Source organism: Dreissena polymorpha, chromosome 11, assembly GCF_020536995.1.
Source record: "Dreissena polymorpha isolate Duluth1 chromosome 11, UMN_Dpol_1.0, whole genome shotgun sequence".
Classification (NCBI taxonomy): domain Eukaryota; kingdom Metazoa; phylum Mollusca; class Bivalvia; order Myida; family Dreissenidae; genus Dreissena; species Dreissena polymorpha.
This window is the reverse complement of record NC_068365.1, coordinates 10,095,610-10,112,321: the sequence shown is the minus strand read 5'-3', so window position 1 is coordinate 10,112,321 and position 16,712 is coordinate 10,095,610. Positions and strand designations below refer to the sequence as shown.

Sequence of the window (16,712 nt, the reverse complement as noted above, 5' to 3'; positions counted from 1 at the left end):
TACCTGTGCAGTCCGCACATGCTAATCTGGAACGACACTTTCCGCTGTTATGGTATTTTCAGTTTCAAGGAAGTCCCTCCTTACCGAAAATCACGTTTAGGCGGAAAGTGTCGTCCCTGATTAGCCTGTGCGGACTGCACTGGCTAATCTGGGACGACACTTTACGATCATGCATTAAGCCCCGTTTTCTCAGAACGCGTTTCATATTATTGAATAACACACATACATGTAGACAATAACGGGAAGAAAACTCAAGATTTTAACTGTGAATGGACATTCTTTTTTTTCTAGTAACATGCGTATGTTGTTTCTACCATCCTTCTAAATTGGATTAATTTATTTCCAAAATTAGGGATGTCTAGTATATTTATTTCTATATTTAGAATATTTATTACAGAAATTCCTTTAACCAAACAGCGCAGACCCAGATGAGACGCCGCATCATGCGGTGTCTCATCTGGGTTTACGCTGTTTGCCAAGGATTTTTTCTGTACGCTGACATAAATGGGTTAACAAGTCATGAATTCGATACGACCGTTCATTTTTACTGCACAAAAAGTAACAACGATACGATATTTGTTTGTGTGATTATTGTTTATGGCCAATTTTTGACGTAAATGTTGTTATTACATTCATTTATATAATATATACAAAACATGAAAATGCGTAAAGTAAATGTATACATCAAGTTTCGTTTTATAGCCTACGTTTTTCATACACCTGTGTTTATTACTTCACGTTGCGTATTCAGAAAGATGCGAGCGTATTTATACACATAAGATGTACTTACTACACACCAAAACCGACTATTACCTTCTTTTGTTTAACAACCCGATTCCATCCCTTCCTTAAAATGTTTGAACAGAAATTGAAGAGACGATTTGCTGTTGTTTTGTTTCGGATTAAGAAAGGTCCTAAATACACGTAAAAGTTTATACAAACGGAATATACAGGACGGCAATTTCTGGTTTTGGTTATGTTTTTTTACAATCAAGGACACTGTAAAAATAAATTACAAGACTAACATATAAGTTAAATTATAAAGGATCCAGTACATCAAATCTACGCATAGTAAGTGTTTGGCCACACCAAAACTGTCAAATGTGTAAAATACAAGGCAATTCTGTATAATTTATAAATTCTATTAGGATATTTTAATATACGATAATATACAGGGTAGCCTAGCAGAGGGAACGGTCGTTTGCTTTATTAATTAGTATATAAAACATTCATGTATATATTACATGTGCAATCTACATTTGTGATTACTAAGGCAAGAATCCGGATGGAGATATTTATCTCTGTTTCTATTTTATTTTTATGTATAGCCTATATTACCAGGATGTATGGGAATGTTTTCTATAACGCCTGTAGTATATGTCCGTATATACTTTTAATGAACACGCCTTTATTTGTTCTGCCAACGTTTAATGTCAACTCTGTAATCAATACCAAATATAACCGTCAGATTAACAGCTGTTTGTGATATGCACTGATGCGGAGACTAAATTGATGAAGAACATGTAACACAAGTTTATAATACATTTTCACACATTTTACACAGTTATGTCATATTTGTTTTGGTTCCTAATTGTAAATCCTTTCTTAATGTTCATCAAATAAATGAAATAAGGAAAATGACTGATATTGAATATATGGGACACTGAATATGTTTAGTATTAGGTAAAATAGTTTCCGGCTTAACCAAATGACAATTTAAGAGCCTCTTCAAAATTAATTTCACAGAAATGTTTATTTAGTGTTACAAACAAGTGGTCATATATAAATTTCACCCATAATTTACACGACGCATGTATGGTATGATCTAAGCTATACATGTAAAAAAGTATGGAACTATGATAACAAAAAGCCAGATCTTATAAATACTGTACTGATCTGAGGAGTCCTTTGTAAGGAAACAATTTGATCACCTTATACTTATTTTCGGCACAAATGAAAACAATATCCAATCAAATTCATGGATAATTCAAATTACAAGTACTTTTTACTTCTTTTCGTTCATTCTCTTTTATTAAACAATACACACACGAGAGACAACATTTATTTGTTGGTCTGAAAACTATAGTTAACACGTAATCGATTCATTTGATAAAGTGTACACGTAATTTATAAATATTTATCGATTACAATCAAAATCAAAGGCTGTTGAGAAGCTTTATCTTCTGCTTTTGAGACAGACTGGTCAATGTGTTTATATTGGACCAGTATTTGTCTTATGTCCCTTTGAATGAAATAATATATTAACACTGCCACGTAAGAATATTGTTAAATGTTTTAAATTCTTTTGATTCCCGTTGTGGTTTTAGTACATTTTATTTAAGTTATAAAATTTTAGTAATTCATTAATGCGAACCTGAATGTTGATATTAAATTGTTTAATTGATTATTATAAATTAGAACACTGATTGGAAGTTAGACTTGATAACACGTTAAACAAATACTAATGCGTGATTTAATGGAAATATTTAAAAAAAAAAGTGCTATCTTACATTATATGGACATACTGCATTGCAAGTTTTGAATAAAAATCGTACTTGAATAAAAAATACAGATCATAACAACAATAACACATAACGAAGTCACAATAGCTTTCTTTCATACTGTTCAGATTAACTGCCCTGAGTTATCTATGGTAAAAGATTTTAGGAAATTCATGTTATATGTTAAATTATAATATAACAAACCACAAGAATCTTTTCTGTTGACATAACGTCATATATGAGTAATCGATTATCGTCAATACACCTACGTCTAGTTGTAGTTCATATGTACACATTCATGAAACGCATCGCAAATGATGCGTGGCAAAGTAAACAAGTGCATTTAATAGGAGGTTGAAATGTCGACATTTCTGCCGTGAATATATGTAGTTATTTAATTAAAGCAATGTATGCAATTTTGGCTGGGCGTATATAGAAGTCATAGCTTTTGAATATTGGGAGCATGGTGATGTATTGAAAGTAAAAAATGAGTGTTCATTATCGGATGAAGTAATATTTCGGATATATGAGAGTGAAAACATAAAAGCTGTATTGATAAATTTTGTTAAATATAAACCAAGGATTAACATGGGTTGTTACGGTTTCTTCCGAAGTCTATTTTAATTTTTTCGGGTTTACTTAAATGTTTGCAAAGTGACACACATATTTAAACTGATAACGTTTGACCAGCGGTGAATAAATTATATCATCTCATGTTTTCGTTTGTAGCTAATTTAGATTTAAAAGCAGGAAAAAGGACATTTATTGATGTATTTTGGATGAGACATATTTAAGATGAGGGATAGATTCACATGTGAGTAGGAACATAAATTTTCCTCGTGATAAACTGTTGAAGGCAATGAAGTTAGTAAAGTGTAAATGAAAACAAGACACATAGAGATGTATTTAAAAGTATTCTGGAATACTGTATTGGGGATGATACTAACCACCCATGTTGGTGAGTATGTAATGGTCACCTTTTCAGTGCTTGGAAGTGATATATAGTTTTGACTGCAGTAAATAGCTAGTGTAAATCTGTAGAGAAACGAACAGTCATATAATACGGATCGCGTTGTTATATGTTTAAGTAAAAAGCCTTATATGGTTAAAAGCTAGGATAAAATGAAATAAAATCAGTTGGTATAGATTTGATTATCGGTGAATGATTTTGGTCGCAAACATTTACACAAACATTTTTAGAATTCGACTTTGGTGTCTGAAGAAAAAGATCTTAATTATTTCATCTATTAAAACTATATGTGTCATGTGTTTAAAAACTATTAAATGTAGCAGGCGAAGTGCTGTCTATTTTATGCCAATAACTCATAGATAATAAAAGGCAAACTGCAGATACATCAAGATCGGAATTTAAAGCGTCATTTTATGAGAATGCCTCTAGCTATATTCACTTTATTTGTCATCTCAATGATATGAAAATTACAATATTAATAACTGATATTTTCCGCAGAAATCGTTGGAATGGCAATGCTTGAACTCGTGTATTTTTATTTTCTCCGTCGGTATTATATGAAATAATCATGGTATTTTCTGGTGTATATTTAAATTATGGATACTGATTGTTCGCATTTATATTGAGCATTGGAAAAAAGCTCTACACTTATAAAAGGAAAGCTCTATGGTTAATTTAATAATTGGTGCGTTTTTTCCACTTATGACGAAGATACAGCAAGCGTCTATGCATTTTAAGCTGGCTAGGGATTTATCAGTTATTTTTTCAAAGTTACTGAAATCATAACTTACCCACATTCGTTTATAAAATTATATGTACGTTTTAAATGTTGTTCAATATCGTTCAACAAATTATAATGAAACATGTACTTGTTTTTTCCCCAAAGATATTTAGAATGTGATTGTAAAACAGTTATGCTTCATTTATGAACTTCTGTGCGTCTGATCCAATATTATTTAATTTCCACAAACTTTATGCGGTTTAAAGTCGTCCTATAGTATTCATATACTATGTTGTTTTAAAAACACCATCTAGGGTTTTAATGGTCCATCACTGCACCCCACATATTAAGATAGTCTCAATCTGGGAACAATATCGAATACAAATATTTTGGACCAACCTGGCATGTCACGTCAAAATGACCCGTTATACCACGAACCATGTGTTACTACAATTAATGGCACCATAAACAACCAACATCACAAATTACCGCTACATTAGCAGCTTATTATATTTATCTTTTATCGGAATCAGTTTGATGTTCTTTCAGGATTTGTTTTAACAGGAAGTCTCTGACATATTAATAAATTGGTGCATGAACGCTCATAAAATTTAGTAGAAATAAGAGGCCGACATTGGTACACAAAATACGGACATAATCAAACCAGTCACTGACTTTGTATTAATTATTTTTCTAATAGCATTACCATTCATTTATACAAAAGTACTATTGTATAAAAAAAACGTGTTATCATGTCTGTTTATTTGTTCTGTTTTTGACAAATCGGAAGTTAATGTCTTTTTTTAGCAAAAACTGATTTCTTGTTTCGTTGCAATCAGATTGGGTATTAACGTGACGATCAAGATGGCGACGTCCATTCCGAAACAGTTATTTTCCGCCGTTGTAAACCCTTAATTATGTTTATTCTTTTTTAAATGTCGCTTACTTTTAAGGCATATCAGCAAGTGGATAGCTTTTTTCGTATTTAAATTGGCTCTATACCTCGAATAATCGCTACGAAATTTTTTAGCGGGATCACAAACTTACAGCTCCCGCTAAACGAAATTCGAGCGAGTAAAGTCGAGATAAAAAGTAAATATTTAAAGGGAATAAACGCTAATCTCTAATTTCGTACTGATATGGCTGAAAAGTGATCGGCATTTAAAACATTAACATTTAAAGTAATGAAGCGTATACAATGGCGAAACACAACCGTTTCGACAAGGGCGTCGCCATCTTGATCCTTACGTGATTACCCCCTTTGGCTATAGGAATTCAAATTTACAAGCATATTAACCAGTACTTGAACATACGCATTTCCATATTTTGTCTCTGTTTCTTTCGGCATTAGAGGATTTTTAGACAACGTTATTAACGGGATGTGCTTTGTTGTGCGTTCTTATGCTATCTTTGCCCTGTTTATTTCTAGTCACAACGCTGTCAACTATTTTCAATGCAAACGTATCACTTTGTGGCCAATATTGTTACCAGTCATGGCGACATCATGTTTTAATATTGTATTTGTAATCACATTTAGTTGTGGCACGGGAGGATTACGACAGTAAGTGTAGTTAGGTCATCGATATTATAAACATCATTGTATCCATATGCACGAATGAAGCCTCAGTTAATTATGAAGCCCTCCGCAACGATACGTTTCGATACCCAACGCTTTTTATAATGACTAGAAAACAACTAATACAGTGCATATGATTCCTCGGATTCACATTTATAGTGCATGTTTCGAATGTAGGTAGTAAGTGCGTTTAATTGACGTCGCTCTGGAGAGCGGCGACTAGTATGTAATGCATTTTTTTTCGCTTATGGGAGGAGAAGTTATTTTACGGACCAATGTATATATTTTTGTTTTAAGAATATCTTGCATAGTGGTGATTTTTTGTGTAAATTAGTGTAAATAAGTACTGCATTTGTGCCTATTTCATTTATTACAACATTTATTGCCAATAATGCAATGCTAATTGTTTTAATTAATAACTGATCCACAACTGATCACAGGGGAAAGATCACAGGGACTGGGAAAATACGCGAAACTTTCTGGTTTTGTATAAAAACAAAACATAATCAAATTATATTTATTTTGTGGTTTTTCTAATTTGCTTATTTAGTGGAGAATCGATGTAGTACGATATTTGACGACAAGCAAGTTTATTGGAAGGCGTAGTAGTACGAAAACGTACAATGTATTAGATTATTAATAGACATATAATAACGATCGCTATATACATCTTCACCAAATAGCAGTACATTAATGATGTCAGCCGGAATAGCTCAGTTGGGAGAGCGTTAGACTGAAATTGTGTACGCAACAATCATCTAAAGGCCGACGGATCAAACCCGGGTTCCGGCACGAACGGAACAGTTCGGCGGCTGACAATTTTTTTCAGTCAGGTTAATAAATATAATAAAGCTTTATTTTATGTAGACATTTTCAAATCCATTTTACTACAATTGGACATTGTTATGCCCCCGGATCGAATGATCGGGGGTATATTGTTTTTGGCCTGTCTGTCTGTCTGTCATTCTGTCTGTGAGATGTAAACAGTCGTTAAACTGCTGGACTACTGACATCCTCAGTCGAGCGCCACCGATCACTGAATGTTTCGACCCATTAATCTCGATACATTCTCCTGGTGGTGGGTCCGCAGGGGTTGTTCAATCCCCTACGTGTCAGTAGACGGCTGCCAGCTCCTCTCTTCTCTCCTCAGCCAAAGCCATCTCGATGCTCTCTCCGCTGCATCCCCAAGTCTGTTGACCGCTCGCTTTCTGTCTCTTCCTGTCAGGCCAAGTGCAGTGAAAAGTCTCCAGAGAGACTTTGACGGAAAGCCTCGGACGCCGACCTCCACTGGGAATAGCCACGTGTGCCACCCCTTCTCCTTGCATTCCCTCTGCAGATCAGCATATTTTGCTGTTTTCCTCTCCATCGCCTCATCACAGCGCGACTCCCAAGGAACTGTGAGTTCAACCATCACCAGACACTTGTCTTTTGCCGACCAGATCACCATGTCGGGGCGTTGTGTTGTCTGGACTACACTTGGGAAAACCAGCCTGCGTTTCAGGTCAACAGCCATCTCCCATGACTGTGCACGATCTAGGATCGATGCTGCTTGCGCCTGCTGCTTCTTGATGGTTTCCCCTTCCTTTACAAACTGCATCTTTCTGGTCTCTTTCACAGTCCTCTTCTTTCGCCTCTCCCTTTCCACTATGTCTGCCAGTTCTTGGAGGACCTTGTCGTGTCTCCACCTGTATCTTCCTTGTGTAAGGGCTGTCTGGCAAGATGATAGTGTATGTTCTAGCGTGCCTATCTTTCCGCAAAGTGGGCAGGTTGGGTCGTCACGTTTTCCCCATCTGTGCAGGTTTGCTGGTGAAGGTAGCAGGTCGTAGACTGACCTGAGCAGGAAACTGATGCGCAGAGATTCGCTACGCCAGATATCCGCCCATGTCATCTTCTTTCCTGTAGTCTGCCACTTTGTCCAAACACCCTGGCACCCCATTGCCACTGCCCTTATGCCTCGATGTTCTTCTTAGGCCAGACGTACCTCTGCCTGGACCATCTCCCTCCTTGTCCTACTGTCCGCCTTCTTCCAACTCCTCGTCTCCGCAGAGCCCAGACTTTGTGTTCCCACTGCCGTTGTTCCCACAATGTCTTTGTGTCGCAGGCGGCTCTCGGCTTGCGCTACAGCCTGGCTAGCGGACCACTTTCTTCCCGTCCTGGTCTCAACACCTGCTCTTCGGACCATGTCATCCCTTGAATCCTTCAGCGTCATGACAAGTCTGGCCTTTGCCACCTTGTACTCCTCCACCAACGAACTCAATGGGAGCTGTAGTTGATTTGATCGTCCATAGAGTCCAATGTTGCTGAAGCTGGGTGGTACGCCAAGCCACTTTCGCAAATGCCTACTTATGGTTCTCTCCAGTCCTTCCACCACTGTTGTTGCCACCTCATAAAGCATCAGTGGCCACATCAGTCGTGGGAGAAGTCCATTCTGGAATAACCAGGCCTTGAATTTGCCAGGTAGTCCGCTTTTGTCAATCTGCTTCAGCCCTTCAGTGAGCTGGTTCTTGATGCGCTTGATGTTGTTCCCATCTTGGAGTGTAGCATCATACCACTCATGGCATTTAATGGGGCTGTCCATTATCGATGGTATGTCCTCACCTTGCACTGTCAGATTGAATTTCTTGGTTGGTTGGCCTTTCCTGATAACAAGTGCTCTGGACTTTCTGGGTTTGAACCTCATTCTGGACCAAGTTGCTGCCTCTTCTAGGGCCGAAAGCATCCACCTTGCTTGGATGTGGGTCTTTGCTGTCAGAGTGAGGTCATCCATGAATCCCTTAACTGGAGGTAAGTAGATTCCTGATGCTGCTTTTGGACCACGTGTCTCTCTCTTCGCCGCATTGATGATGAGGTTCATACCCATCACAAACAGGACCACAGAGATTGTGCATCCTGTGACAATGCCTTTCTCCAAGCTTTGCCATGCTGTTGTCTTGTCTCCCACAGCAAAGCGTAGCTTAATGCCTCTGTAGTAGTCATTTACCAGGTTACAAACGTGTTCTGGTACATGATACTGCTCAAGTGCCTTCTCAATCAACTTGTGGGGTATTGATCCATAAGCGTTGTCAAGGTCTAGCCACACTACAGTCAGGTCATCATGGTTCACTCGTGCCTCCCTGATCACTTGGCTGAGAACACTGGTATGCTCGACGCAGTCTGAAAATCCGGGAACTCCACACTTCTGAATTGACGTATCAACGTAGTTGTTGTCAGTAAGGAACGTTGTCAGTCGCTTGGCTAGGACTGCAAAGAATATCTTCCCCTCTACGTTGAGCAGAGAAATGGTCCGGAACTGACCAATATCCTTCGAGTCCTTCTCCTTTGGGGCGAATATTACCTCCGCTCTCTTCCAGCAATCCGGGATTTTGCCCTTTCTCCAAATAACTCTAAGTAGGGTCCATAGTTTCCGAATAATGCCAGGGCACATCTTATAGACACGATAAGGAATGCCATTCGGGCCTGGGGCTGAGCCTGTCCTCGCTTTCTTCACTACGTGCTGTACCTCAGACAATGATGGCTCCTTTGTGTCCAAAGGAGTTTCTGGTGGGTCTTCTGGTTCTAGACTTGAACAGTCACCCAGTGGAACCTCCCGTGAAGGATCACTGTGAACATTGCGTAAGTGCTGTTCTATGTCCTCCATACTGCTCTCTAATGTTCCTGATCGTTCGTTGTCAAGGATGTCTTTGGAGAACTGGTATGGATTCTGGATGAATCTAGCTCTCTGTTTCTCCCTCTTCCTTTTCCATTGTCTTGTTTGCTCAGCCTTGTTGAGAGTGCTCAGTTTCTCTCGTAAAGTGCTTCGTAACTGTTGGAGTCCTACTTTCTCTTCTTCCTTGGCTTTTCTATACTGCCTCTTTACACTTGTAAGCTCCTTTCTGGTCTGTTTGATTAGCCTCTGTATTCTGCTGATGATTGGGGCTGGCTTCTCTGGCTTCTTCTCAGCCAAGCCAAACCTCTCTTTGCTTACAGTATAGATGAGGCCCGTCATTGCTCTTATCTTTCGGTCAGCTGGACCCTGGAGGGTTGTTTCCAGTATAGCGGAGACGTCTCTATCTAGCTCCTGCCACGCTCGCCGGTCTGTCGTCTTGGGCCATGCTATTCGCGGGCGCCTCTTCTCATCTCCCGGAGCTGTTTGTACTAGTGGTGCTGGTTCTGCATGTGCTGGAGTGTCATCCTCCAGTGGGGGAAGCAGATCAAGAAGAGGGTCATGGTCGTCCTCTTCCTGCTGCCTGCCCTGGGTGTTTGAAACCAGATTCTCAGAAGCGTAGAGGTTCCTAGTTCTATGGGATTCTTCCCGACTTGGATCCTCCAACGTCTCACCAGGTGTACCACCTGAGCGTTGCGTCTGGGTGTCTGATTTCCCACAATAAGTCCTGGCTTGATGTATCCGCAGTCCCCTTAGATTCTTGCAGATCTTGTCACATTTGCCACACTTCACTACTGCTACTTCTCCGGTCAATGTCCGTTGTACAAGCCTAGTCGTCATCGGTGTATCCTTCCTTGTGAGTCTCTCATCCTCCCCCCCCTCTCGGAAGACTCTGGGGGTATTCTTCTGTGTGTGGGTCTGTAGCTGATTTTGTGGTTGTTCCTTCACAGGAACTGCATTCAGGGCTGCCAACCCGTCGTGCCCTTCCAAGGCCTTCCTGGTGGTCATCTGTCTTTCCAGCGTCACCGTTCTATTCTCGGTTGTCATCCAGTCTTTCCTAGAAGTCACTGGTAAACCAGATGTGGAATGAAATGTAAACAGTCGTTAAACTGCTGGACTACTGACATCCTCAGTCGAGAGCCACCGATCACTGAATGTTTCGACCCATTAATCTCGATACATTCTCCAGGTGGTGGGTCCGCAGGGGTTGATCAATCCCCTACGTGTCAGTAGACGGCTGCCAGCTCCTCTCTTCTCTCCTCAGCCAAAGCCATCTCGATGCTCTCTCCGCTGCATCCCCAAGTCTGTTGACCGCTCGCTTTCTGTCTCTTCCTGTCAGGCCAAGTGCAGTGAAAAGTCTCCAGAGAGACTTTGACGGAAAGCCTCGGACGCCGACCTCCACTGGGAATAGCCACGTGTGCCACCCCTTCTCCTTGCATTCCCTCTGCAGATCAGCATATTTTGCTGTTTTCCTCTCCATCGCCTCATCACAGCGCGACTCCCAAGGAACTGTGAGTTCAACCATCACCAGACACTTGTCCTTTGCCGACCAGATCACCATGTCGGGGCGTTGTGTTGTCTGGACTACACTTGGGAAAACCAGCCTGCGTTTCAGGTCAACAGCCATCTCCCATGACTGTGCACGATCTAGGATCGATGCTGCTTGCGCCTGCTGCTTCTTGATGGTTTCCCCTTCCTTTACAAACTGCATCTTTCTGGTCTCTTTCACAGTCCTCTTCTTTCGCCTCTCCCTTTCCACTATGTCTGCCAGTTCTTGGAGGACCTTGTCGTGTCTCCACCTGTATCTTCCTTGTGTAAGGGCTGTCCGGCAAGATGATAGTGTATGTTCTAGCGTGCCTATCTTTCCGCAAAGTGGGCAGGTTGGGTCGTCACGTTTTCCCCATTGCTGGTGAAGGTAGCAGGTCGTAGACTGACCTGAGCAGGAAACTGATGCGCAGAGGTTCGCTACGCCAGATATCCGCCCATGTCATCTTCTTTCCTGTAGTCTGCCACTTTGTCCAAACACCCTGGCACCCCATTGCCACTGCCCTTATGCCTCGATCTTCTTCTTCGGCCAGACGTACCTCTGCCTGGACCATCTCCCTCCTTGTCCTACTGTCCGCCTTCTTCCAACTCCTCGTCTCCGCAGAGCCCAGACCTTGTGTTCCCACTGCCGTTGTTCCCACAATGTCTTTGTGTCGCAGGCGAATCTCGGCTTGCGCTACAGCCTGGCTAGCGGACCACTTTCTTCCCGTCCTGGTCTCAACACCTGTTCTTCGGACCATGTCATCCCTTGAATCCTTCAGCGTCATGACAAGTCTGGCCTTTGCCACCTTGTACTCCTCCACCAACGAACTCAATGGGAGCTGTAGTTGATTTGATCGTCCATAGAGTCCAATGTTGCTGAAGCTGGGTGGTACGCCAAGCCACTTTCGCAAATGCCTACTAATGGTTCTCTCCAGTCCTTCCACCACTGTTGTTGCCACCTCATAAAGCATCAGTGGCCACATCAGTCGTGGGAGAAGTCCATTCTGGAATAACCAGGCCTTGAATTTGCCAGGTAGTCCGCTTTTGTCAATCTGCTTCAGCCCTTCAGTGAGCTGGTTCTTGATGCGCTTGATGTTGTTCCCATCTTGGAGTGTAGCATCATACCACTTCCCAAGGCATTTAATGGGGCTGTCCATTATCGATGGTATGTCCTCACCTTGCACTGTCAGATTGAATTTCTTGGTTGGTTGGCCTTTCCTGATAACAAGTGCTCTGGACTTTCTGGGTTTGAACCTCATTCTGGACCAAGTTGCTGCCTCTTCTAGGGCCGAAAGCATCCACCTTGCTTGGATGTGGGTCTTTGCTGTCAGAGTGAGGTCATCCATGAATCCCTTAACTGGAGGTAAGTAGATTCCTGATGCTGCTTTTGGACCACGTGTCTCTCTCTTCGCCGCATTGATGATGAGGTTCATACCCATCACAAACAGGACCACAGAGATTGTGCATCCTGTGACAATGCCTTTCTCCAAGCTTTGCCATGCTGTTGTTTTGTCTCCCACAGCAAAGCGTAGCTTAATGCCTCTGTAGTAGTCATTCTGTCTGCCATTCTGTCTGTATTTCTGTCCCAAAACTTTAACCTTGGTAATAACTTTTGCAATATTGAGGATAGCAACTTTATATTTGGCATGCATGTGTATCTCATGGAGCTGCACATTTTGAGTGGTGAAAGGTCAAGGTCTTCCTTCAAGGTCAAAGGTCAATTTATGGCTTCAACGTGGCGCAATAGGAGGCATTGTGTTTCTGACAAACACATCTCTTGTTATTTAATTTAATCGATGCCGCGTGGTGATAACGTTAATTAAAATTTCTTACATCACTTAAATATCTTATAAAAAATACACGTGTTTTTTATATTAACAAATAAATGCAAACAACACATCTATTATCCATGTATTTTTATGGTTGTCTATCATAGGTCCTAGGTACTATCCCTACCACATATAGAGTGCGAAGCGCGACACGTATTATTGATTGTAACAATGAGTTGCGAAAAAGGAAGCAGCCGCTTATCAAGGAGGAGCGGTGTCCCAGCATCTCGTTTCCATAGAGTCAAGCTCTCCTCGGAGTTTTTTTTTTAAGAACCACATATAGAGCGCGAAGCGCGACACGTATTACTATCCGGATGGTATGGGCCCTTTAGCATTATCCGACCATTACGTCCATAGTTATCTTCCTTAGGACTTGAGACATTTTGAAATTGTTGTTCGAAGTCCAAAATTGTCATCCGATTGTTCCCAAACTTGCACAGGTTTTTTTATCAATAAGGACCCAACCCAAACTCTATATGAGCAATATCGCACCATAAGTCCAGAAAGATGTCTCTTTGAATTTAAAAATAAAAGTGAAAAACTGCTTGGTTAGGTGATTATGTCAACATTTTTCATCAGATTCTTTCCAAACTTACAGTGTCTTCATATCAATGAGCATTTTTACCTCATTTAAAATGAGAAACATCGGGACAATAAGTCCAGAATTTTTTTCTATTATATTTGACAAAATAAACAATGTCCACTTGTTTAAAAGATTTCACAACTTTCGTCCGAATCTTTCCAAACTTGTTAAGTGTTTTTATATCAGTTTTTATATCAGTATTACTCGAACCCTATTGAAAATGATGAATATCGGAGCAATAAATCTATTATGATCTTTTACTGAATTTTGTGAAATGCAGCTTCTTTATGCAATTTACAGTCTTCATTCAATTTTTTTTCAATTTTTTACAGTGTTTTCATATCAATGAGTACTCAACCCCTATCGAAATGAGCAACGTAAGAATAAGTTCAGAATCATCTCCCCTTGAAGTTGAGAAAAATATGAAATTACGCTTACAAGATGAAGCAGATTTTTTAAAACCTACAGAGTTCTGTTCCATTAATGAAAACTGCACACGTACATGTAAATAAAATGAACTATGAAATATTTGGAGGTTACAACACAAAATCATAGATAATGGTTATTTGGGGGTTATAACACAACATCATAAATAATGGTTATTTAGGGGTTATAACACAAAATTATAGATAATGGTTATACCAGTATCTTTTTCTATTTTTTTTTTGTGTCAACCCCATTAAGTCACGTGATCCTGCACCCTGTTATGATGTATTCCTTGCGATACATTGCACAGAAAACGCATGTCCAAATTAAGTCGCTAAATCTTTTATTTCAACAAGACATTCATATAAAAGCCACCGATATTGTAATTGTTTTGAATGTCGGCTGCTGTTGACCTGCATAACGATATCTTCAAAGTCGTATATTTTTTATATATTTTATTGAGATTTCCATGAGATTTATTTATGAAAATATGTCTCTACACTTTATAAAGACATTGTTGAGAAAGCTATCACGTGACCGCTATGTTTGTATGATTACCAGCCTCATCCGATGAAGTTATCCAGTGTGACCCGCCCTGGGAACGCGTCCATCGCGCATGTCTGCGCTTCAACGCCACCAACGTCCGGTCTTGGTCGGAAGCTCGCGAAGAATGCAAGGCCATCGGGGCAGAACTTCTTGTGATAAGCGATAAATCAGAGTTTGTGAGTCAATGTTGATCTGTTCTGTTAGTCCAATATTGTCGATTTATTAGCAGTTTGTTCAAGGTACACCGCTTGGCCATGTTAACCAATAATTCAGTGTGATTGTAAGACACGACGAGTTCAATATACTAAATGTAAAATATTACATGACCACATAGCGGTTGATATTACAAACTTCATTATTAAGAATTCGATATTATTCAGTTCGCAAATATGTTTATTTGTTTTGATGTGTGTTACTGAATTTGTTGTTGTTTTTTAAAGGATGCCTTGCATCAACCTCTAAAGAGTAAACTCAGTCAGCTGTTATTGAAATGGTGGGTGGGGTTAGAGAACTTGGACGACGAAATAGGATCCTCCTGGACATGGGTGGATGGATCACCGTACATCAAGGGACTTCCGTAAGTACTAGAAATTCATAGTCACTTTTATCACCTTATGTAAGAACTAAACTTGTCTGTTTCATGTATGTCCATCATTGACGTCATTTTCATTTAAAAGATATCGAATATTACCAACATGATATCAGACAATGCCATACAATTACTTGTTGGCCTTTATAGACATTGGGCCCCGGGCGAACCCAACGGTGAAAGGCCCACTTCCTCTGCAGAGGACTGTGTCGCACTTGAATACCAGATGTTTATCAGAGTCGAAGCCTGCAAGAAAACCTTACCATATATCTGCGAGCAAAACAGAGGTTGGTAACATTATATACTATGATATACAATTGTATATTATGGCGTGCGTTACATTTTATTTTCGAATGTTATATGGAGTAATACCGAAGGACTGAAATGCTTTTTAACCCATCTAAGCCTAGCGTCTAGAAAATAGGCCTTGGCAAACAGCGTAGACCCAGATGAGACGCCGCATGATGCGGCGTCTCAACAGGGTCTGCGCTGATTGCTTAAAGGAATTTCTGTAAGAAATATGCTAAATATAGAAATAAATATACTAGACATCCCTAATTTTGGAAATAAATTGATCCAGTTTAGAAAGATGGGAGAGTGCACTAGGCATAAATGGGTTAAATAACTTAAAACATACAAAAAAGCACCAATGACTTGTTATTTTACCTGTATAGTGCCACCAAAGCCGACCACTTATTCTCCATCAACGGCCTCGTCATCTACGTCAACCGCGACTGGTAAGCGATTTTAAACGCACTTTAAATGAGAACAGGCAATACGTTGTTGTAAGCATTCATTTTTTATAGTAAATGTTCTTCGAACTTATAAACACCGACAAATATAAAGTTAATCACTGGTTCACCATTTTGAAAAAAAAGGTTTTGTTTGGTACTACTCATTCGGTCATATAAAATACGAAAAAAAATCGATTCATTTAGTTAAATTTTCACGAACAGTCTTAAGTCATATTGAATAAAGACACAATCAAACGTTGAAATGCAGTCGTTCCGAATGCTTAACGTAATTAATGTAATATGTTAAACTTAAACTTTGATATAAGTATTCTAATTTGCCCATAACACCTCTCACACGAAAATGTTTGTTAAGGATTATTTGATAATATGATAATATGAAAAGGCACGATATATAAAGAGTTGCAATTCACTCACAGCTTATTTAAAGTCATATTGTGTATGGGGTGCAGGTCTGCAGCCATTGCGTCCATGGTGTAAAACATTTTCATTTTGTGCGAGTATTGATATAAAAAAATACAAACCATGTGTGTGAAAACCTGCGTAAAGTAGAGGCAGGTTTGCTATCATTGTGCCCATGGTGTAAAACTGTATTATCACGTGAAAGTATTGAAATTAAAAATTCAAACCTTGTGCGTGAAAACCTGTGTTAAGCTATATAGTGGCATGTTTGCTATAATTGTGTCCATGGTGTAAAACTTTATTATCACGTGAAAGTATTGACATGCAAAATGGTGTATTAAAATCTAGATGTGTTTTTTTATTTGTGGGTATGCGTTGCGATATTATATATTAATATTTTGAATAAGGAACGAGTTGACATTTGTGTACGAGTTGACTACCGTACGATTAGACCAAAATGGATACGGGTTTACCACGGTACGGTACGACTATAAGCCTTTGTAAGAAGCCAGGAGAACAACACACGCATTCGTGCAATCACTTTTCGTATTGTAAAGACTAGTTACAAGAGTGTCTCTCCTAAATATGCTCGGAAATTTCGTTATTTTTTTAATTTGCTATTCAATAAAAAAAAATTGAAATCTAGA

The 16,712-nt window shown here is 39.7% G+C and overlaps 1 protein-coding gene across 1 annotated transcript in view; it reads left to right on the top strand.

Annotated features, from left to right (window-relative positions):
* The first annotated feature begins 2,794 nt into the window (after window positions 1-2,794).
* The window catches only part of LOC127850256 (adhesion G protein-coupled receptor L4-like), a 33,454-nt gene continuing 19,536 nt past the window's right edge, over window positions 2,795-16,712 (top strand). The window contains exons 1-5 of the mRNA XM_052383135.1: window positions 2,795-3,459; window positions 14,338-14,498; window positions 14,763-14,899; window positions 15,062-15,198; window positions 15,586-15,648. Coding sequence (XP_052239095.1) covers window positions 3,381-3,459; window positions 14,338-14,498; window positions 14,763-14,899; window positions 15,062-15,198; window positions 15,586-15,648 — 577 coding nt within the window. The 5' untranslated portion in view covers window positions 2,795-3,380. The remainder of the gene's footprint in view (window positions 3,460-14,337; window positions 14,499-14,762; window positions 14,900-15,061; window positions 15,199-15,585; window positions 15,649-16,712) is intronic.